Below are 24,676 nucleotides of genomic sequence, written 5' to 3'. Positions count from 1 at the left end.
TCCCTTAAAAATATTCCAAACAATTGAGTTGATGAGGAAAAAAGTAAAAATCAAAACGATCATTGATAAAAATTATATATTGAATAGAGATGGCCAATGGGTCGGATGGCACGTGGCATGGGCACGGTACGTGTCCGTACAGCACGGCACGATACGAGCACATTTCGATGGGGCACGAGTCACAGCATGACACGCACATGGGCCGGGTTGAGCTTAGAATTTTAGACACACAGACCTTAAAAGCACGGCACAATTAAAGATGGGCTAAGCACGATACAATGAAAAAGCCTTCGATAAGCGCGTTTTATTTTTTTTTAATGAAAGTAAACTTAAAATTTTATGATTTTACAAATAACTTGAAGTTGAATTTTTTTAAGTAATTTAATTCTTAGTTTAAAAAAACTATAATTAATTTATATATTTATTAAATAAATAATTGATATCATGATTTTAATGAATAAAATTATAAATATGATGATTTTATAAATATACATTAATATTATTGTGAACGATCTATGACTCTATGTAAGTTCAAGTTAACAATTAAGTTAATCCTTAAGAAAAATTTATTTTATTATTATTATTATTAAAAAATTCTAATACTATAAGGTCAAACTTAGTAATTAATATTACATTTTCTTACTATTATTAATTTATTATTATTAAATGTAGACTTGAGTTTTGAATTTTTGATTCTATTAAATTTGAATAAAGGCATAGACCTAAGAAAAGTATATAGATTTGAAAAAAGTATACCAAAAACTTAGTATGCACTCTTAAAAAATTAAAAAGAAAAGAAAAAAAACTTAGTGGGTTTTGTTTTTTAGGCACGACACATGTGGGCACGACACGAATGGGCACGACATGTGTGCCGGGCTGAGCCTAAGCAAAAAAAATTTAAGCACGGCACGAAACACATAGTGGCCACGGTACAACATGGGCACGAGCACACATGGGCCTTACTTTGATGGGCCCGGCGACACAGAACGTCCAATTGGTCATCTCTAATATTAAAGATTTGTTATTTCCTTTATGTTAATTTTGTTTATCCCCATAAATTGACATCAATTTATTCACAAATTATTGAAAATGTCAAATTCATCCACCGTTCAAAACATGATGGTAAATTAGGACGGTAGAGATGAAATTGTTCATCCAATTATTTGTTTTCTTAATTGTTAGTAAGGGTGGGTTGAGATTTTAAATATGTCAGGAGACAAACTGAAGTATATCAATTTATAAAGGAAAAAATTAACCAAAGTTGGTTGGTGTGAGTGGTTCAGCACTCTCATTCCTTAAGAGAGGTCAGGGGTTCAAGTCTCGCTCTTGTATGGAGTCACCACTTTGGCCAGCACTTTACCCCTTACGGGCTGACCCAGTGCGAGCGGGGATTAGTATAAGTTGTGGCACAGGCTTAAAGGTGCCTCCCACAGTTGGGACCCACTCAGGACCACCTCGTGGTTCAGACAAAAAAAAAATGAAAAATATTGAAAAATATTCTATTTTTTTAGCTTTCATTTTTTTTTTCAAAACGTAGTGTGCTTGGCAAATCCCAAATTAATTTTTTAGTCCTCTATTTCCTCCATGATTTGAGCTTGAGTTACCAACTAAATATTAGGGGTGTTCGCGGATCGGATTTTACGGATTGGACATCAATCCATATCCGATCCATGATTTCACGGATTATAATTTTTCAATCCAATCCAATCCACATATTGATAAAATTTAATCTAAATCTAATCCATAAATCTGCGGATCAGATGCGGATTTGACTCAACTCATATCCAATCCACCATTTTGCACATTAGTTTTCGAATTAAAATTTTTTAGTTCTCTCCAACTAATGAAATAAAAAAAAATCTAATATAAAAATAATTTTGCTAGCAATTAAATTTAAAATTGAATAAAATTTAAATAAAACTAAAATAATACATTTAAAGTTTCAAAATATCACACATCAAGACTAATTATTCAAATAAAGCTACAATAGTACGTTCAAAGATTCAAAATATAACACATCAAGCTTAATTATTCAAATAAAGTTACAATAATACGTTAATATAACACCGAAATTAATTGTTCAAATAAAGCCACAATTAATTGAAATGGTGAAGTTTCGAAAACCAAACATAATCTGATCTTTCACTAGGGCTGTTGCGCCTGTCGAAAAGTGGTGATTAAAGAGCCGCCCACGATGGGAACCAGGAGAAGTCGTACGGGTGGCGATCTTGAAGGTTGTGATAGTGAAATTGTTCAGCTGGAACTAGTGAATGTGAAGTGGTTCGATGGACTTGGGAAAGAAAATGGCTTGCTCTCGCCGGAATTGTGCGGCTGATGTCCTTCAAATCCGTGTTGAGAGTGTATCCAACCAGTATTGAGTGTTGCTAGTGTGTGTGACGACGGAGAAGCTTAGGGTTTTTTGTTTGCAAATTGTTGGTGACTTGACGTCATGTTACTTTGCTTTTGGGTGACTTGGCGTTATGTTACTTTGCTTTTGCTAGTACGTGTGACTTTACTTTTATTTTGTTTTACAATTTTTACAAGTTATATTTGTATATTTGATTATTTAATTATTTTTCATTTTGTATTATCTAAGATATGTTATAGTGCTTATGTAACTATATAATGTCACATTTAGGGGTGTTCAAAATCCAATTCGATCCACTCAATCCGATCCGTATAAATCCGATCCGTGGATTGGTGGATTGGATATGGATTGAAAATTTAAAAATCCGCAGTCGATGGATTGGATATGGATTTACTTCTGTAAATCCGCAGAAATCCGTGAATCCGCAAAAAAAAAAAAAAATATATATATATATATATATATAAAATTAAAAAATTATTATAAATTTAATTAAAAAAATTATAAATGTGACATTATATAGTTACATAAGCACTATAACATATCTTAGCCATTACCCAATAATAATATAAAATGAAAAATAATTAAATAATCAAATATACAAATATAACTTGTAAAAATTGTAAAACAAAATAAAAGCAAAGTCACACTTACTAGCAAAAGCAAAGTAACATAACGCCAAGTCACCAACAATTTGCAAAGTCACCCAAAAGCAAAGTAACATGACGCAAAGTCACCAATAATTTGCAAACAAAAAACCCTAAGCTTCCCCGTCGTCACACACACTAGCAACACTCAATATTGGTTGGATACACTCTCGACAAGGATTTGAAGGACATCGGCCGTGCGATTCCGGTGAGAGCAAGCCATCTTATTTCCCAAGTCCATCGAGCCACTTCACATTCACTGGTTCCAACTGAACAATTTCACTATTACAACCTTCAAGATCGCCACCCGTACGGCTTCTCTTGGTTCCCATCGTGGATGGCTCCGTAATCACCACTTTTCGACAGGCGCAACAGCCTTGGTGAAGGATTAGACTGTGTTTGGTTTCTGAAACTTCGTCATTTCAATTAATTGTGGCTTTATTTGAACAATTAATATCGGTGTTATATTAACGTATTATTGTAACTTTATTTGAACAATTAAGCTTGTTGTGTTATATTTTGAAACTTTGGACGTATTATTGTAGCTTTATTTGAATAATTAGTCTCGATGTGTTATATTTTGAAACTTTAAATGTATTATTTTAGCTTTATTTAAATAATTAATTTATTTCAATTTTATTCAATTTTAAATTTAATTGGTAGCAAAATTATTTTTATATTAGATTTTTTTTTATTTCATTAGTTGGAGAGAACTAAAAAATTTTAATTCGAAAACTAATGCACAAAATGGTGGATTGCATATGGATTGAGTCAAATCCACATCCGATCCGCAGATGTATGGATTGGATATGGATTGAGTCAAATCCGTATCCGATCCGCAGATGTATGGATTGGATTTGGATTGAATTTTATCAATCCGTGGATTAAATTGGATTGAAAAATTATAATCCGCAAAATCATGGATCGGATATGGATTGATGTCCAATCCGTAAAATTCGATCCGCGAACACCCCTAGTCACATTTATAATTTTTTAATTATATATATATATATATATATATATATATATATATATATATATATATATATATTTTGCGGATTCACGGATTTCTGTGGATTTACAGAAGTAAATCCATATCCAATCCATCAACTACGGATTTTTAAATTTTCAATCCATATCCAATCCATCAATCCATAGATCGGATTTATATGGATCGGATTGAGCAGATCGGACGGATTGAACGGATCAGATTAGATTCTAAACACCCCTACTAAATACAACTATTTAAAAGTATAGTGAAACATTACTCTAATAATCACAATTAATTAGACACATATCCTCTTATTTTGAAATTCGCAGTTTGTCATAACAATACAACCTGCCAAACACCTAGTTTTTTTTTTTTAATTTTACAACCTATTTCATCATTACAGCATAGCAATCCCAAATTGATCCTAAATAATTGAGCTTTGCGAACAAATTTATATATTTAAATTCCAAAAGCATGGTTAGGTAAAAGCCTAAAAACAAAAATCCAAGCCCAACAGCTTGCTAGTCTTTGCTTTTCCATTGTAATTCCAGACCACTTTGGAAAAAGAAAAGCTAAATAAAAAACAAAAGCCAAAAGCCGAATAAAGCATTGACGAAGACTCGACTAAATGTAAAATGGTGGTCGAATCAGGGTTCAAAGGCATCTGTTTCCGTACAAAGAAAGACTTTAGTTTTGGGTCTATAATTACAAAATCAATAAAAACATATTTATCAACAGTTAATTTTTCTACTTCTCCAAGAAGTTAACCTTGCTTCTTTTTATGAGTAAACTTCCACTCCGCTGGCACCAGCCTCATTTACTTACTTTCACTTGTTTTTGTTGAATTGCACGCAAATTGAATTAAGAAGTAGCTCTCTCTTTTCTTTGCTGGGATTTTGAAATTAACGATCGTTTCATTACTTAGCATATAAATATTGGTGTTGAGTGCATGAAGAACACCAGGTCGGCCATGCAACTAGTTCCATCCCAGAACGGATTGCTTCATCTCTTATATACGAGCAGAGCATGTGGGCAAGCATGAGCCGATCAGAGGAGAGAACAACCAGGGAAACATACCGACCAGAAATATATGCCGAGCCAATACTCATCCCCAGGAAAGCGGGAACACGATCCCACAAAACCGCGGTAGTTGCGTTTCTCCCAGAACGGTTGAAGGACACGCGAGATCCACGTTTGCCCACAATCTAACAGTTAGAGTCCCATGAGGGGCTACCACCACCCGAAAAAGGAGGAGTCAGGGGCAAACGGAAAACGTGGGACAAAGGGCGGCTATAAAAGAGAAAGACATCGAAGAAGATAGGGAGAGAAAAAGGGAGAGAGGGGAAACGCTGCCAAATTGCAACCAGGCCATTTCCTTACAAATTTCCTGAAATCATATTACACTGTTTTCCCGTAAACACCTTGTGCTAACTTAGGCATCGGAGGGTTTACGCCGGCAAAACCACCGGCGTCTCTGATCCGTTTTTGGTGAACGCAGGTCTAGCGAGGGAAAAGAAGGTGATTCCAGCCTGAGTGGTTCGAGCGACAGTCAATAACGTAAACGTTGGTGAAAGAATCTGGTCGGTCTAAGGACGAGCAGATTTCAGCATCAACATTTTGGCGCCGTCTGTGGGGAGCTGGATAAAAAGCTACCACCGAATTAGGAAGTACCGGAGAAACAGCGAACGGTTAAACATGGATGTGACGAGGAAGGACGCTCTGAGGGAGGATAACGAAGCTGGGGAGACAATCACTCTTCGGGAAATTGCAAATGAAGCCCGAGAGAGGATGACGCAAGATAGACTGGAGCGGATGGAGAAACAAATGGAGACTCTTGCGGCCGTATTGTTTGAGCTGAGGGACGAGCGGAGAAGAGATTGCGAAACCCCCGTGGGAAGAGATGGAGTTGGAGCAGAACCCAGCCTCCGGGGGCGTAGAGTCGGGGAAATCCCCCCGTACGGAGACCAACCTAACGGGGTGCATCCCCACCGAAGTACTGGTCGGGTCCCAGGGGAACACGTTGATGAAGGGAGAGACCAACCTCGCCCCGGACGGACACTGGAAATAAATGGCCGAGGGGCCAGTGTTGATGAAGGAGAGCTCAGACAGCGATTGCAGAACGCCGAGCAGGAGCGAGACCAGATAGCTGCACGTGATCCTGATCGTGCTGTAGAATTGGAGGGGGAGGTGCGCAGATTGGCGCAGGTGATAGAGGAGATGCAGGGCAAGAGAAAGCCCCCGAGCTGGAGGATAATGCTAGATGAAGAATCTCCGTTGTCAACGGAGATCATGAGTACCATAATCCCAAAGGATTTCCGCTTCCCCGACCTCAAATACTCCGGGCGAAGTGACCCGTTGGTACACATTGAGCGTTTCAACGACATGACGGGTGTGCAGGGGCTGACACCAGCTCAGAGATGTAGGGTGCTCCCGTTGACCCTAGAGGGACGAGCCCGAGAATGGTACCGCAAGCTGCCCCGAGGAGGAATAAAGGGGTATGAGCAGATATGCCAGGAGTTGGCCGAGCAGTTTCGGGGGGCAGTGGCCCCAGAGGATGACATGATGGAATTGATGGGGATGAGACAGGAGGAGCACGAGTCCCTACGAGATTTTATAAAGCGATACCACCGAGCCGTACTTGATTTGGGAGCTTTCAATCACCCGCAGGCGTTGAAGGGTTTAAAGGAGGGTGTGAGGATAGGCCGGCTATGGTATAACCTGAGAAGCCCCCTGGTGCAGAATTATTCAGCAGGATATGAGCAGGCAAAGAGAGATATCGAAATAGAGGAAGAAAAATCGGCAAAGATAAAGAGTGAACAGCTGGAGGAGCTAAGACGAAAGGAAAGGAGAACTCCCAATGGGAGCAGGTCGGGAAAGCGAGCTGGGGAACCCTCAGAAAGGGGCGGAACATCAGCTAGATCCCGCCCTTACCCCATAGCTACAAGATCACAACAGTTCCAGCACAATCGGGCTCAGCCTCCACGTCTCCCATTCCCAGATCGGCAGCGAGAATTCCGGCAGATAGCTGCCGACCCCTATCATAACACTCCCAGAGCATCACATGCAACCAATCCCAGGGCCAGACGACCAGATCAGTTAGCAACTATGCCAGCCCGAGATGACGTTCATGATAGCCGAGCCGTTCAGCTGGTAGACCAGAGCTTGACATATAGACAACACACTCCACTAAAGATCTCCATGGAGGAATTGTATGAGAGGATTGAGGGACGAGGCCTGCTATACCCCCCGGCCCCAATAACAAAACCAACTCACCGACGGGATAAGAGCAGATTCTGCAAGTTCCACGACACTCACGGTCACACTATCAACCAATGCCGTGACCTGAAGACTCAGGTGGAGGATTTAGTGAGGAACCGATACTTGGACGAGTATGTAGATGGAATATCCCCTGCCACGGAATCACAGTACACACGGGATGAAGGAGTTGAGAGGAGTTTAGAACGTGAGCAGCCGACCGTCCGTGTGATAGCAGGAGGGCCAACATTGGCCGGAGATTCGAACAGGGCGCGGAAGAACTATGGGAGATACGCCCTGACTAGCAAAGAAGTGCTTTTCAATTTGCCAGCAGCCAAGAGGGCAAAAGTACGGCAAGTTCCTATTATGTGGACAGAGAATGACGAAGAGGGCATTTTGTACCCTCACGAGGATGCACTGGTAATTAAAGCGTTGGTGGCCAGTACAGAATTACGGCGAATACTGGTAGATACGGGCAGCTCAGTAGACATTCTGTTTAAGTCGGCCTTAGATGATATGGGGATTTCAGACTTAAAGCTGGAGCGAACGAATACATCCTTGAAGGGATTTGGAGGGGGACGGTTAACTCCCATGGGGGTCATTGAACTCCCGATTACTGTGGGGACAAAGCCATTTGAAAGAACGATGATGCTGGACTTTGTAGTGGTAGAGGAAAGAAGTCCTTATCAGATGATATTGGGGAGACCATTCATGAGGATAAGCCAATGCGTAATATCCACGCATTATCTGGCGCTGAAGTACCGAATAAATGGAGTTGTGGGTGTAGTGAAGGGCGACCAGAGAATGGCCAGGAGCTGTTATGCTACAGCGGCCAAGGAAACGCTGCAGGTGACCTCTCTGGATAATCGAGGGGATTCAAAAAATGGCCGCCAGGAACCTGTTGAGAAGCTGAAGGAAGTTGTTGTAAGCAGGAGCGACCCTAGCAAAGTGGTTAAGGTCGGATCAGAATTAGGCGAAGCAATAAAAGGCGAGCTGGTGAAGTGTCTACAGTCCCATGCGGACATATTTGCCTGGTCTCATGAGGATATGCCAGGTATTGACCGCGGGATAGCTTGTCACAAGCTGGCGGTCAAAAGAGGGGCAAGGCCGGTGAGGCAGAAAAGGAGGTGCTTCAACCACGAAAGGTACGAGGCCATAAATGCCGAGGTGGAAAAGCTACTGAAAGCAGGATTTATAAGGGAAGCTAAGTACCCGGAGTGGATTTCCAATGTGGTACTGGTAAAGAAGGCCAATGGGAAGTGGAGAATGTGTGTAGACTTCACGGACCTCAATAAGGCATGCCCGAAGGACAGCTTCCCCCTGCCGAAAATAGATCAGCTGGTGGACTCAACCGCGGGTCATAGTCTGCTCAGTTTCATGGATGCCTTCTCCGGATACAACCAGATACCCATGAACGAGCAGGATGAGGAAAGCACCACCTTTATAACTAACATGGGTTTATTTTGTTACAGGGTGATGCCCTTTGGCCTGAAAAATGCAGGAGCTACCTATCAAAGGTTGGTGAACAAGGTCTTCAAACCATTGATCGGTCGCACTATGGAAGTATATGTGGACGATATGATCACCAAGTCAAGAGAACCGAGGGATCATGTGAAGCACTTGGAAGAGACTTTCGAATTGCTGAGGAGGTACAAAATGAAGCTGAACCCGGGGAAATGTGCATTTGGGGTCAGCTCGGGCAAATTCTTGGGATACCTGGTGAGCCATCGAGGTATTGAGGCCAACCCGGAGAAGATACGGGCGGTGATGGAAATGAGGTCCCCACGAACAGTTAAGGAGGTGCAGAGCCTTACGGGGAAGCTGGCAGCATTGAACCGATTCATTTCACGAGCCACTGATAAGTGCCACCCTTTCTTCCAAATCATAAAGAAAGGAAAGAAGATGGAATGGACACCAGAATGCGAGGAGGCATTTGGACAGTTGAAGGAATACCTAGCCCGCGCCCCGTTACTATCAACTCCGAGAGAGGGTGACCAGCTGCTTTTGTACTTAGCAATCTCCAAGCGGGCTACCAGCTCGGTCTTAGTGAGGGAGGAAGAAGGGAAGCAACACCCGGTATACTACACGAGCAAGGCCCTGGTGGACGCAGAAACCCGATATCCACCAATGGAGAAGTGGGCGTTGGCTCTGATAACAGCAGCACGTAAACTCCGACCATACTTCCAAGCCCACCAGATCGTTGTAATGACCGACCAGCCACTTCGGCAAGTACTCCAAAAACCAGATGCGTCTGGTCGGTTAGTAAAATGGTCCGTGGAGCTGAGCGAATTTGACCTGTCCTATAGGCCCCGATGAGCAACCAAGGCCCAAGCCCTGGTAGATTTTATGGTGGATTGTGTTGAACCGGGGGAAGAGGTCCAAGAGGAACAACCGGAGGAGCAAGAGGATTCAAAGGGGACATGGCTGGTAATGGTTGACGGGTCATGTAGTGAGCAAGGGTCCGGAGCAGGAGTGGTAATACGGAGCCCAGAGGGAACCGAGATAACATATGCGGTGAAGTTCGAATTTCAACTCACAAACAACCAAGCTGAGTATGAAGCCTTTATCACCGGGCTCGGACTTGCACACGCTCTCAGAGCAGAAAGAGTTGAAATTCGAGCAGATTCCCAATTGGTGTGTAATCAGCTCAATGATCAGTTTCAAGCGAGGGGAGAAAAGATGGGCCTTTATTTGAAGAAGGCGAAGCAGATGGTTAGGCTTTTCCAAGCAGTGGAGGTAAAGCAGATATCCCGGAATGAAAATTTCCGAGCAGATATGCTGGCTAGGATGGCAGCCATTGCAGACCCAAAATTACCGAAATCGGTTCCATTAGAGGTAAGGACCTCACCAAGTATTGAGGAAGAAGCAGAGGTGATGAGAGTAAGTATTGGAGAGTCCTGGATGGACCCGATTCGCGCATATGTCCGCGATGGAGTTTTACCAGAGGACAAAAGGCAAGCAAGGAAATTAAAATGCCGAGCAGCAAGGTATACGCTACTGGATGGAGTGCTGTACCGCCGAGGGTTCACCTTGCCCCTTTTGAGATGTTTGGATGATGAGGAGGCGGATTATGTGCTGAGAGAGATTCATGAGGGAATATGCGGCAATCACTCGGGAGCAAGAACTTTAGCCTTCAAGGCACTCCGGCAAGGATACTTCTGGCCAACCATACACCAGGACGCCAAAAGGATGGCAAAGAATTGTAAAACATGCCAAAGCTTCTCCGAGGTTCCTGCACAACCCCCGGAAAAGCTGACGGCGATGACATCCCCATGGCCTTTCGCCCAATGGGGAATCGATTTGATTGGTCCATTGCCTAAGGGACGAGGAGCGGCGACATATGCAATTGTGGCAATAGATTACTTCACCAAATGGGTGGAAGTAGGAGTCCTCAGCCAAATCACAGAGAGGAAGACAACAGATTTCATTTGGAAAAATATCATCTGCAGATATGGGATCCCCTACGCCATCATCACAGACAATGGGAGGCAATTTGACAACGGCAACTTCAGGGAATTTTGCCGAAACCTGGGGGTGGACCTGAAGTTTTGCACCCCCGCACACCCCCAGGCAAACGGACAAGTGGAAGCGGCCAACAAGGTGATAAAGAAGCTCCTAAAGACTAGATTGGGAGAGAAGAAGGGAGCTTGGGTCGACGAGCTAGCAGGAGTACTGTGGGCCTACAGGACAACTCACAAAACCGCCACAGGAGAAACACCGTTCGCTTTAGCCTTTGGTCATGAGGCGGTAATCCCAGCAAAGATTGGAGTGGGAACACATCGGACGGAATATTTCATTGAGGAGCAAAATGACGAGCAGATTTGCTTAAGTCTGGACCTGCTGGAGGAGAGAAGGGAAGGAGCAGCACAGAAAGTGGCCCAGTGCCAGCAAAGGGTCATGCGTTATTACAACAAGAACGTACGCGTAAGGCAGTTCCGAGCAGGAGATTGGGTACTTAGGAGGGTGAACCAGAACACCAGAAATCCTAACCATGGCGCTCTTGGCCCAAAGTGGGGAAGGTCCGTACAGGGTGATACGAGCCACTGGACCGGGAGCTTATAAGTTAGCGTACCAGGATGGACGAGACGTGAAAAGGTCGTGGAACGCCGAACACTTGAAGAAATATTTCCAGTAAGCAGAGTCCTCTACTGAATTCCCATTTTGATAAGTTATTTCTGTTAACCGCATGACGGCTTGATGCGCATGTAAATATTCAGTAGTTTTGTAATACACTCAAATTTGAAATAAAGATGAATTCAGCACGAAATCCCTTTGCTAACAAGCTCAACAAGAATTTTACTAAGGCCAGCGAGTGCCTATTTCTGTTCGGTCAGTGAAGACCAGCAGCTAATTTTCCTAAGGCCAGCGAGTGCCTATTTCTGTTCGGTCAGTGAAGACCAGCAGCTAATTTTCCTAAGGCCAGCGAGTGCCTACTTCTGCTCGGTCAACGAAGACCAGCAGCTAATTTTACTAAGGCCAGCGAGTGCCTACTTCTGTTCGGTCAGTGAAGACCAGCAGCTAATTTTACTAAGGCCAGCGAGTGCCTATTTCTGTTCGGTCAGTGAAGACCAGCAGCTAATTTTACTAAGGCAAGCGAGTGCCTACTTCTGCTCGGTCAACGAAGACCAGCAGCTAAATTTACTAAGGCAAGCGAGTGCCTACTTCTGCTCGGTCAACGAAGACCAGCAGCTAAAGCTTCGAAAATTCCACTAAGGCAACAAAGTGCCTGTTTCTGCTCGGTCAACGAAAGACCAGCAGCTAATTCTACGAGAAGTTTACTAAGGCAAGTAAATACCTACACCTACTCGGTCCACTAAGAAACCAGCAGGCAAGATCAGATAAGTCGTGCAATTATTTTGCAGAAGCAGTCTATGAGTAGACATTAAACAAGGGAGCCAATAAAGAACATCTAAAAATTTATTAATGTTCAGTTGGTTACAAAACTAATGAAAATCTAAAGTCTATACAAAAATAGACCTAAGGGTTAGGAGGGACAGCGGCTTCAGCAGGTGAAGGATCTGTTGTCCCGGGAGGTGGGAGGTCAGCAATCTCGGGAGGAGGGGGCACGGACCCCTGTCCCACTTCAAAGACACGCAGCCCAGCTTCTCCCTCCTGCACCCCATCCGAAGGAGCATCCACCTGTTCCTGCTCACCTTGCTCCTTATCTGCTTGGTCGACCCCCGCCATATACCGCTGCACTCCGGCCTCCAGCTTGCTCATGTCCAGCTCGGGATATTCATCCTTAAGCACAGACATGATACACTTATAGGAGAAGGCAACCCCAGAATCATACTCGGCATCCAGCCGGTCGTCCACATCAGCGGATTTGCCTTTCTCCTCAGCCAGCTGCTCACCCAAGGATTTAATTTCCTCCTCAAGGGTGGCCCTCAGAGTATCCCTTTCAACTTGAGTAGCCTGAAGATCAGATCTCAGGTCACCCAACTCGCCCTCAAGCTGGGAGGAAGTGGACTCAGCAACTGCAACTTTCTCCTCTAGCTCCATATTCAGCTTGTTCAGCTCAGCCAGCTTCTCCTTGGAGCGATCAGCAGAGTCAGCCTTCTTCTTCAACTCCTGATTGTCGGCTTGAAGCTTCTTCTCATGACGCGCGGACCCGGTCTTGTAGCACGAGACCATTGTGGCCAGCCTGAAGGAAACTCTCTGAACAGAAGCAGCCAACTCGGAGAGGCTCATGCTCTCGATGTCCTTCACCATCTTGGGCCCAACCGATCTTTTATAGTCTTTCTGATATGGACTCAGGTAGTCACCTTGATCCCGAGACGGGAGAGGAGAAGATCGGTCCCCAGACTGCAAGCTGACCTCAGGGCCCTTGTCGGAGGTTTTATCCCCACCACTCTTACGAGGTGGAGGAGGAGGCAGAGCAGGAATAGACGCCTTAGAAGGACCAACGCTAGGTTTCTTCGGAGGAGGAGGAGGGTTGCTAGAGCTGCTCGGAGCCCGACCACGCTTCCTGCTCATCGCGCTGAGGATCTTGTTATCCATTCCAGCGGCTAAATCCACTAGGCCCGAACCGACCAGGTTTGTTGGAGACAGGAGGTCTTGGCAGGTAGAAGCGTTCACCAGAGCAGTTTCCACCTGAAGCAAGGGTCGATCTTCAAGCCCCCCGATCAGACCCCACGACTCTGAAATAGCACAAAAGGTTAAAGAACCCAATAAGTAGCAATTTAATTAAGAATATAGGCAAAAATGAGCGACCTGGGGTGACAAAATGGGTGGGAAGATAAAGATCCCCACCAAGCGACCGAACTGCTGGGCACCATTTCCCTCCAGCAAAGAAGAATTTGTTCTTCCAATTTTTGCAAGAAGATGGAAACCCAGTGATCGGTTTCCTCTTTGCAGAACTGGACATAAAGTAGTACCAGCCCGCCTCCTTCGGGCTACTCCGCAGCTGATACAGATGTTTCACTTCAACAAGGGAAGGCTCCTCCAACCCGCACCTCTCCCACAACACAAACATTGCCGAGAGAACCCTCCACCCATTTGGGTGTAGCTGACCTGGGGCCAGGTGCATACCGCTCGGTATCTTAGCAAAATAAGGTTGGAGGGGCAGCCGAGCTCCTAGTTTGAAACTCTCCAAGTGCATCGTCACATACCCTTTCGGAGGCCGACTGGGGACATCCCCTTTTCCAGGAACTACAAGAAGAATCTCGTTGGGGATGTTGTAGAGATTCCTAAGTTTAAATAAATCGGTGGGGGTAGTGGCGCAAGCCAGGAAATCAATAGGGTAGGAATCAGCCTCCACCCTATGACCTAGGTGCCTTTTCTGAGCAGGTCGGCTCGGTCCGGAGCTGCTTCCCTCACCATCACCTACTCCTTCAGGGAACCCAACCCCACCAGAACTGTGATTCTCACCAGAGCCCGACGCAGGTCCACCTCTATTCCCTACAAGCTCTAATTCGGGGGAAGGAGAGATAACCAAAGGGCGTGGGTATTCAAGGGTACTCCTGCCATGGGAATGACCTACACTACTGGAGGGTCCTAAGTTATCAGTGGGTATTGGCACATCGAAGCCTGAGTCCCCTGACTCTTCATCACCCTCATCAACAATCAACTTCCTCTTCCGATTTGACATACCGGAATCCCAGAAAGGAAACAGAGAAAACTCGAGTATATGGACACAAAGAAGGCAACACAGAACCCAATCAACAACAACCAGAGGAGAAGTTAAAAGGACTATACCTGGAATAGACTGACACTGATAGCGCCGCCGTGACACAGAAAACACCCGGCGAATGGATACTCCGGACGCTGGAAGTGTGAGCAAAGTACAGAGAGAATTTGGTTGACGGCGGAGAAACGAATAACAAAATGATGAAGACCCCAGTTTAGGGATTTAAAACGAAAAGGGGAAAAGGGAAGCATTTAAGTGATGGGATATGCCAGCTCACCCCCCCCATATATCGAGGACGGATAGCCCGTCGTTTCAAATTTCAAATACGAAGAGTCTGGAGATGCCGCGTCACCAACCGTTACAAGGGGCCAGGTTAGATGTAAGCCCAGATATGCTATGTACAGGTCACTTAGGCCCATGCTCAGATCGGGGCCTCCTCAGTAGAAAAATAATACATCAGGTCAGGCCCGTCTCAGTAAAAAGAGGGTCAGATGAGAAGCTCCCTGGGCTGGTGTGATTTGACCATCAGTTTCTACTCTTAACTCATTTCACTCGCCAGACCAGAAACTGGGGGACTGGTGTTGAGTGCATGAAGAACACCAGGTCGGCCATGCAACTAGTTCCATCCCAGAACGGATTGCTTCATCTCTTATATACGAGCAGAGCATGTGGGCAAGCATGAGCCGATCAGAGGAGAGAACAACCAGGGAAACATACCGACCAGAAATATATGCCGAGCCAATACTCATCCCCAGGAAAGCGGGAACACGATCCCACAAAACCGCGGTAGTTGCGTTTCTCCCAGAACGGTTGAAGGACACGCGAGATCCACGTTTGCCCACAATCTAACAGTTAGAGTCCCATGAGGGGCTACCACCACCCGAAAAAGGAGGAATCAGGGGCAAACGGAAAACGTGGGACAAAGGGCGGCTATAAAAGAGAAAGACATCGAAGAAGATAGGGAGAGAAAAAGGGAGAGAGGGGAAACGCTGCCAAATTGCAACCAGGCCATTTCCTTACAAATTTCCTGAAATCATATTACACTGTTTTCCCGTAAACACCTTGTGCTAACTTAGGCATCGGAGGGTTTACGCCGGCAAAACCACCGGCGTCTCTGATCCGTTTTTGGTGAACGCAGGTCTAGCGAGGGAAAAGAAGGTGATTCCAGCCTGAGTGGTTCGAGCGACAGTCAATAACGTAAACGTTGGTGAAAGAATCTGGTCGGTCTAAGGACGAGCAGATTTCAGCATCAACAATTGGTGCAGTATTTAAATCCACTAGCTAGGTTCATTTCTTCACACAAGATCAAGAACAAGAACATACATTCTGTGTTTTGTTCATCAAGCTGCTGCTCTTTTGAAAAAAAACATGGCATACGCTATGGCGACACCAAAAGAACACATTGAGGAGATAAGAAGGAAGATGTTCTTTATAGGGAGTGAGGTGATAAATCCTCTAACAAAGATGGTTCATCGAGCTGTTGAGCTTCTTTCTGCTGAACTTTACACTAAGGATGTCCATTTTCTCATGGAACTCATTCAGGTATGTACTTCTTCGATTAATCTTTATTTATTTTCGTTCTCATTTAATTGCATGTATATGTTTATTATATATAAGTGCATGCATGGATAGTATGATTCTGTGTCTGCCCTAGGGTCCAGTCGAGCGGTTTTTAAGTATTTTTTAATTAATTGATCTCTCCAGTTAAAATTCTGAGGGAGGGCGGAGTTAAAAAGTTAATTAAAAATTTATCCACCCCAAACAAAAATGTTGTTTTCGAATCTATCATTCATATGAGTAATAACAGCGATCGCTTTTTGAGTGAAAGCTAGCTTTTATAATAAATATGGGTTTGAAATGTTATCTCGTTTTGCTTTCATGATATTAAAACATGCTCGACCAAAATTTGTTAGATGCTTTTTAGTCGTGACTTTCTTTATTATTCGAATATAGCCATTATTATTATTAATTTTTTTTTTGGTGAAAGGAACCTTTAAAAATATTATTATAAAATACAAATTATGAGTTTTAGTGTTACGATCAAAACTGATGTTATGTTTATGTAACGTCAACAAAATAATTTTTTCTTGTAGTCTATGAATAGATTTATTATCACATAATTATTAGTGTTTTTATTTACATCTCTGAGAAATCGTAGGGTGCTTGAAATTTTCATATTTATTGTTTTATTGGATGGTAAGATTTTATTTTCCATTTATTCTAGTGTCTTTTTTTTGTATCAAAATAAGTTTTTGTAAAAAAATGTTTTTATCATTATTTTTAAGCAGTTAGATTTTTTTTTTTTTTTAAAGATAGAGAGGTGGGCAAGACTTAAATCAATTTTTTGACCTGTCTCCTTAGGATTCAAACTCGGATGAGCTGAATAAAATAAGTTGTTGGAAACATTGTCTTTACTACAATTTGAAAGAGATCACAAACTTAATTTAAAAATAATCAGACCAGTTTAATTAATACGAGATAAATAAAAAATATTATTTTACAACTGATCCTACAAATCATGAAAAGCAATATAAAAGAAAAAAGAAAATCCATGTTAGAACAATTATACACTTCAGCGTAATACTGATTCTGAGTTAATTTTACCCAAAATCAAGGTTGGGGTTTCAAAAGTGCAAACCTTGACCCCTGGCTATCCGCAGATAAGACTGATCATAATATTTAAACAGAGGTAAAATTCAGTTGAATATGCTTCTTTGTATAGGGAGCTAGTTAAATGGCAAAGGTGTTTGATAGTTCTGGAATCGTGTTCGACAAAATGCCTCAATGAAGGATTTTTGGCGGGAAGTGAACAATTTGATTTCCTTAATGTTTTAGAAGTATCAGTTGTGATCATCAAGCTGTAAATCATAATGTAGTGTTGGTTTACTTGATTGGCAAGGATAGTCTAGGATCATTGGAGATATCCACGATGACTCATAGAACATTAAGAAAAACTATACCAACAGTTTGTTAAAATGCTTTGTATTCTTGTGTGAAGCATCGCAGCCACTGATCCTAGAGTTTGTGAGCCACTGTCATAGTGTATTCTTGTGTTTGAGTTTATCTTTATGTGTCTCTTCATTAAAGTTTGTGAGCCACTGTCATGATGTATTCTTGTGTTTGAGTTTATCTTTATGTGTCTCTTCATTAAAGTTTGTGAGCCACTGTCATGATGTATTCTTGTGTTTGTGTTTATCTTTATGTGTCTCTTCATTAAAGTTTCCATCTTTTACATATGCTTTGGATTAGCAAATCTAGGTCCATCTGGTATTTTTCCCATGAAATTGACTCCTACAATGTTTTTGGTCATGAACGATTGATGATTTAGAAAGTTAACAAAGTGGTTTATTTTTCCATGACAGAATGCTGAAGACAATGAGTACCTGGAGGGTGTGGATCCATCACTCGAGTTTGTAATAACATCTCGTGATATAACAGGCACAGAATCCCCAGCCACATTGCTCATATTCAACAATGAGAAGGGTTTTTCTGCCAAGAATATTGAGTCCATTTGCGATGTTGGCAATTCTACTAAGAAGGGCAATCGTAAAAGTGGCTATATTGGCGAGAAAGGTCCCTTACATTACTCCTTTTTCTCTTTTCATTTACTCATGCATATTTATGTGTTTGCTTTCTTATGTTATTGTATGTTCTGTTTCGAACCTGCAAATGCTTAATCAATTGATTTTCAAGCAATCATATTGCCAGTATTACTCAGAGGATTGTTGCTTTGCAATTTGAAACAGATTTTATATTTTCAGTTTTCAGTTACACAAAACAACAAAATGTAATTAGCTAGCCTTTTAGTTTATGGGTAACTCAAATATTTGTATTATACTTGTTACGTACAGGAATCGGGTTCAAAAGTGTATTTCTGATCAGTGCTCAGCCTTACATATTCAGCAATGGCTATCAGATAAAGTTTACTGAAGAGCCCTGCCCACATTGCAACCTCGGATACATAGTTCCTGACTGGGTCAATGAGAAGCCATCTCTCTCAGACATACAGAAATTATACGGTTCAGGATCTAAAGATCTTCCAACCACAACATTTGTTTTGCCTCTGAAACCTGATAAAGTCAAACCTGTCAAGCAGCAGCTCTCAAGTGTCCATCCTGAAGTACTGCTATTCCTTTCAAAGATAAAGCGCCTTTCAGTCAGGGAAGATAACGAGGATCCTCTTCGAAATACTGTGAGTGCAATAGCTATAAACAGCGAGACCAATTTTGTGACAAGGAAGAATATTGATGCTGAGTCCTACACACTCCATCTTGCCGTAAATGGCGACCGGAATAATAAAGAATGCAACTACTATATGTGGAGGCAGAGATTTCCTGTCAAACAAGAAAATAAAGTGGAGAGGAGAATGGATGTTGAGGAGTGGGTGATCACATTGGCGTTTCCAAATGGTGAGCGTCTCCGGAGAGGAGCAACCTCTCCTGGAATCTATGCATTTCTTCCAACGGAGATGGTTACGAATTTTCCATTTATAATTCAAGCAGATTTTCTCCTTGCATCATCCAGGGAGAATATACTGCTAGATAACAAATGGAACCAAGGAATTCTCAGCTGTGTTTCCTCTGCTTTTGTTAATGCTTTAATCTCACTGGTGAAGATGACAGAAGGTGCTCCAGTATCTAGTTTGCCGCCAATGTTTCGTTTCTTGCCAGTTGACAGCTCTTCCTATTCACAGCTGAATAAGGATGTAAGAGAACCAATTAGAGCAAAGCTTATTGAAGAAGATATTGTTCCTAGTGAGTCATGTATGGTGCAGAAATTCTTCCACAAACCCCGTGACGTGGGAAGGCTAATGCCTCGGTTTTGGAATATTTTGAAGAAAGCAAAAGTTGAAGGGGTGAGCTTGAGAAATCTGTCCCACCATGGACTACATGTACTGAATTCCTCATTTGACAGAGAAGAGTATGATCCGGTACTTAATTTCTTGGGTGTGGCGCCAGTCAACAGTGAATGGTATGCAAAATGCATCCAGAGTTCTAATCTTGTATTGGGAGTGTCCGAAGAAGTCTATTGTGAGCTACTCGTTTTCCTTGCTGAAAATTGGTCTTCCAAATTCTGCAATACCAACATTGGCAGTATACCCTTGATCAAATATGTTGACGTAGATGGGAATGTGGCTTTGTGTAGTATTAATGCATCCCGCCAGTATGACATGGTATGTTTGTCACCTCAGCTGTCCTGGTTGACTGCTTGTAATAAGGAATTCAGATGTGCTGCCAATCGTTTTTTTATGCCAGAAAGCACATATGTTGCTCTTCTGTTGTGCTATCAGACGGAAGTGGTATTGCAATGGCTGAAAAACTGGGTGAAGGTTGCTACTGTGACTGTGTATGATTATGCAGCTGTTCTCATTAAGCATCTGCAAAATGACAGAAAGCTTGCTGTAGTCTTTGCTTACTTCTTATATCACTCATTGTCAAAGAGGTATTTGTCATCTCGGGAGGTTGAAATTTTGTGTGGGCTTATGCCACTTGTGGATAATTATGGGGCTGTGAGCACGAATGGGAATGGTGTCCTTGTGCCAGCAAATGGAAGCAAATGGGCAGAATTGATTGTTTCAAACCCATGGAGACAAGAAGGCTATATAGAGTTAGGGGAAGACTACTTGCGTCCTGGAAATTTTGCAGGGCAAAGGACAACAGGAGAGCAGATCATCGAGTTCCTGAAGTCTCATGTTGGAGCATCTGATATTCCTCATTTATCCCCTCCTAATGCCTGGATTCCAGCTGTGTCTGCCCCGCTCACCAAGCAAAACACATTTTTGCTCTTGGATTGGGTTAAAAACCTGAAGTTCAGGGGATTTGGCATCCCTACGAAGTTTCTGGCATGCATAAAGGAAGGCAGCTGGCTGAAAATCACTATGAATGGATCCCCTGCAGGTTATAGACCGCCATCGCAATCTTTTTTCCTCACTTCATCGTTGGGCAACATTTTGAAAAATGGATCAATGCTTGTTGATATTCCCCTGGTTGACCAGAATTTTTATGGTGAAAGCATAATTAATTACAAGGAGGAGCTGAAGACAATTGGAGTGATGTTTGAATATCGAGAAGCATGTGAATTCATTGGGAAATATCTTATGTCTCGGGCAGCATCCTCCCATGTTACCAAAGACAATGTGTTTTCAATACTAAATTTTATCAGATTTCTAAGAGAAAAGTTTCTTTCACCAGATAGCTTTATTGAGAGCATCAAAGAAGGAAGTTGGCTGAAGACATCTCACGGTTATAGGTCACCTGTTACATCTGTTCTACATGATCAGGAGTGGAGAATTGCATCTCAAATAAGTGGCATTCCCTTCATTGATCAAAATTACTATGGTGAAGAAATACTTTGTTACAAAGTGGAATTACAGCTGCTCGGTGTTATGGTGGAATTCAATCCAAATTATCAGCTTGTAATTGACAACTTGAAACTTCCTTCATCGTCAGCTTGTCTCACAGCTGAAGCTGTTCATTTGGTACTGGCATGCATGCGCCATTCCAAATCTTCTGACAGACTTGTTAAAGCACTTGGTAATGCGAAATGCTTGAAGACAGATGAGGGTTACAAGTCTCCGGGTGAATGTTTTTTGTTCGATCCTGAATGGGGCTGCCTGTTAGAGGTTTTTAAGGGTTTCCCAATCATCGATCAAAATTTCTATGGAAGAAACATTGTCTGCTCGAAAAGGGAGTTGCAGCAGTTAGGAGTTGTTGTTGAATTTGAGAAGGCTGTCAAAGCATTTGTTTGCCTTTTTAAGCAACAAGCCTCCTCATCCTCAATTTCAAAAGATCATGTCCTGAAGTTTCTATCATGTTACAGACAACTGAATGGAACATCTCTTAAGTTTCCTGCTGAATTTATTAACTGTATCCGTGAGACAAAATGGTTGTGGACTCGCCTTGGTGATTATAGATCACCAAGAGATTGCATTCTTTTTGGTCCAGATTGGAAGTCTATCGCTTCTATTACTCTGCTTCCCTTCATTGATGACAGTGACCGCTTCTACAGCATGGCCATTCATGAATTCGAGGAGGAGCTGGAGGATATGGGAACTGTCGTAGCATTTGAAGATGGTGTGAAGTTTATCGCTGATGGTCTTTTTATTAACCCCTGCAACGTCACTCGTGCAAATGTAATTTCTCTTCTCCAATGCATCCGGATATTGCGAGAGAAGAATTACACCTTCACCAGGTCTTTCAACGAGAAAGTTACACAAAAGTGGTTGAGGACACATGGCAGTGAAGTTTATAGTAGCCCGAAGCAGTGCTTGTTGTTCGATTCTACGTGTGAATTGAATCTTTTGAAGCAGACAGATGGACCTTTCCTTGACGAAGATTTTTATGGTTCAGAAATCAAATACTACCGGGAGGAGCTCAATACAATTGGAGTCACCGTTGATTTAGAAAAGGGATGTCCATTGCTTGCCAGCCACCTCGATTTCCACACTGACTTTGCAACCATAGTTCGAATCTACAATGTCTTGGCACAGTTGAAGTGGCAGCCTCATGGTGAAGCTGCCAGAAGGATTTGGATTCCGGAGGGAAGTCAAAGTGGACAGTGGGTAAGCCCAGTAGAATGTGTTTTACATGACAAAGATGGTCTGTTCAGCACACAGATGAAAGTATTGGATAAACACTATGACTGGAAGTTACTGAGCTTCTTCTCAAGTGCTTTTGGCGTTAAATCCAATCCTTTGGTTGAGGATTATTGTAAGCTCTGGAAGGTTTGGGAAAGTTCAGAATACAAACTGTCAAATGCTGAGTGTTGTGCATTTTGGGGTTGTGTTTTGAAGCAATCCAGTTCAAAGACAAAGAAACTTATGGCTGACAGCTTGGTGAAGCTGCCTGTTAATTCAGGCTTGGATGGTATTTTGTTGTTTGACAAGCGTGATGTTTTCATAGCTGACGACCTTCAGCTAAAGGATGTTATCGAAAAATCCTCTCCTCATTCACTATTTGTCTGGTATCCACAGCCTAGCTTGCCTGCTTTACCTCAGACAACGTTGCTGGACTTATATAGGAAAATCGGGGTTCGCACAATCTCAGATTGTGTACAGAAGGAAGAATTGTCTTTAGGAGAAGGCGTGGAACACAAGCAGCTGAATCAGAAGGACTACTATATTGGCAAAGGGCTGGTGAAACTCATTCTGGGGTTTTTGGCTGATCCTTCAATTCAAATGGAACCGGCAAAAAGGCATGATGCTGTCAAGTGTCTCCTGAATCTCACCATTTTGGAGACTGCAGAGCCAATAACTGTAAGGTACAATTTATCATTGTCATCAGGGGAAATTGTTGATGCGAGAGCGTGCCAAATGATACGCTGGGACAGAAATAGCGGAAAGCTTTTCACGCAGAAGATTGACAGGTCTGGTGGGCACAAAAACCGCATTGAATATGCAATTCCATTTGCTGAAACCATATCCAAGGGAGTGTTGTGGGACAGAGAAGATCACATCAATTCACTCTCTGAGCTGATTAAGTTGGCTTTCTTTGTGGAATTCAATGAAGAAGCGGTTGAGATCCTGATGAAGTCCAAGAATCTGCAGATTTTCATGGAGGATGAGGAGATCCTGTCTGTTGCTTTCCCTTCTGAGTAGTGTTCTCTGCTTTTCGTCCTCCATAAACCTCCCCTTCTTTGATGTATTTTATCTTCCTCGGCGTGTACTTTAATTTGTTTAATATAATATATTATGGCGTGTGTTTTTTACTAAATCTGAGAATGGATCAGTTACTAATTGCTGATTCAAATTACTTCAGTTTAATTTCAAAGGTGTTGCATGTAATCTTATTACTATTGGTTTTACATGAAGCGTGGTTTCTTTGCTAAATTTTCTAGTACTATTATTATTGACCTTTGACTGCACTTATATTTTCTCGTTTTCATTTTTTCTGGGGCGTTTGCTTTCTCTCTTCTGTCTCCATGTACCTAACTCATCACCGCAGAATGAACCTCTTTATCTTAGAAAGCCCTTACAGAATGGTAGTCATTCGGCTGCAGTCTGAGGAAGAAATCGACTAAAACCAACAAAAGAACCAGAATTTGTGCAACTAAGAATCAGATAGAACCTGGTAAAGTTCAGACAAGTTGCTTAATTACACGCCATAAAAATATATTAAGCAAGCCCTAGTTCAAGATGATGATTGCTCAAAACTTGTCGATCTTGTTGCAATCAGCAAATCACTCCCTTACGAGGTTTCCTAAATCTCCCTCAATAAAAGAGGAAAACGTGTGTAAAGCAGTAGAGGTTCTGTGGTAACCAGACTTACCACGTCATCGTTCTCCCAACTGGATTAACTGGTTTTTGAAATTTTGAATTTTCATTAACATTTTCAGATTGTTAAATTAGATCTTGCTTCATCAAGATCTATTCTAGGTACGGCAGATGAGATTATTAACTATTAATCAAAGAAACTAATAAGCGGTACTGAAATGTTACGATAATTTTTTGACGGGAAAGCGAGCAGTACCCTCTTGTTTATTTGACAGAAGTAATTTTTTCCCTTAAAGAGTTTTAAAATATATGAAAATCTCCCCTGAAATTATGTATAATTGTTATTACTTTTGTTTGTTTGACTATTAGTCGACACACAAAAAAATGCGGGTAGAAAATCTAAAATTTTAAAATATATGAAAGTCCCACCTGATGTATAATTGTTTATTACTTTTGTTTGTTTGACTATTTAGTCCACACACTAATAAATGCAGGCAGAAAATCTAAAATTTTATGACAATGAGACTAACAAAATTACTGAAATAATCTTATGTGGAGTATATTGAACTAAAAAATATCCAAACTTCTTATATATATGCGTTGCCATGAAGAGTTTGATAATGAGGTTAATGATTACGTATCACATTAAAAAATTCATACAAATTTCAATCAAGGAGTTAAATATTTTGATTTTTATTTGAATCAAGGAAAGATAAATTTACAAAAATAATTTATTATTTGTTATAATTCACAATTATTTATGCTTTAAATATTTTATGATATATTTTTATAAAATTGATGAAATAATCTTCCCATCATAAGGGAGGAAAAAAAAAGCTATACATGATTGATGAGTTGATTTTTTGATAATAGTGCGTATCACTTCAACTTATCTTAATATTTATATAAATAAATGTGGACATAAAGTACAAAAGATCACTGTATAATGCGTTGTCGATGAATTTTTGGATAAATTTATAAATATAGAAAAAAGTGATAAAATTACATTTAGAAAATATAGAGTGATATCTTTGAAGGACAAAATGTTTATAAAATAAATATAGACACTTAACGTATG

At 41.9% G+C, this 24,676-nt stretch overlaps 3 protein-coding genes across 3 annotated transcripts; 2 read left to right on the top strand and 1 right to left on the bottom strand.

Moving 5' to 3' along the window:
* The first annotated feature begins 5,698 nt into the window (after positions 1–5,698).
* On the top strand, positions 5,699–9,574 carry LOC112099115. The gene has a single exon (XM_024186214.1). The coding sequence runs from the start codon at positions 5,699–5,701 to the stop codon at positions 9,572–9,574; it is 3,876 nt and encodes a 1,291-aa protein (XP_024041982.1).
* Positions 9,575–12,235: 2,661 nt separating this feature from the next.
* LOC112099114 lies at positions 12,236–14,348 on the bottom strand. Its single transcript, XM_024186213.1, has 2 exons — positions 13,511–14,348; positions 12,236–13,398 (listed from the first exon to the last, which is right to left on the bottom strand). Exons 1-2 carry the CDS (start codon positions 14,346–14,348, stop codon positions 12,236–12,238), a joined length of 2,001 nt encoding a protein of 666 aa, XP_024041981.1.
* A 140-nt stretch (positions 14,349–14,488) lies between these two features.
* Positions 14,489–23,098, top strand: LOC18044994. The gene is made up of 5 exons (XM_006436847.2): positions 14,489–14,898; positions 14,991–15,219; positions 15,733–15,929; positions 17,750–17,960; positions 18,239–23,098. The coding sequence occupies exons 1-5, from the start codon at positions 14,653–14,655 to the stop codon at positions 22,981–22,983; spliced, it is 5,628 nt and encodes a 1,875-aa protein (XP_006436910.2). The 5' UTR covers positions 14,489–14,652; the 3' UTR covers positions 22,984–23,098.
* The last annotated feature ends 1,578 nt before the right edge of the window (positions 23,099–24,676 follow it).

Source organism: Citrus clementina, unplaced genomic scaffold, assembly GCF_000493195.1.
Source record: "Citrus clementina cultivar Clemenules unplaced genomic scaffold, Citrus_clementina_v1.0 scaffold_4, whole genome shotgun sequence".
In the NCBI taxonomy this organism is placed as follows: Eukaryota; Viridiplantae; Streptophyta; class Magnoliopsida; order Sapindales; family Rutaceae; genus Citrus; species Citrus x clementina.
This window is presented reverse-complemented; position numbering and strand designations above follow the sequence as displayed.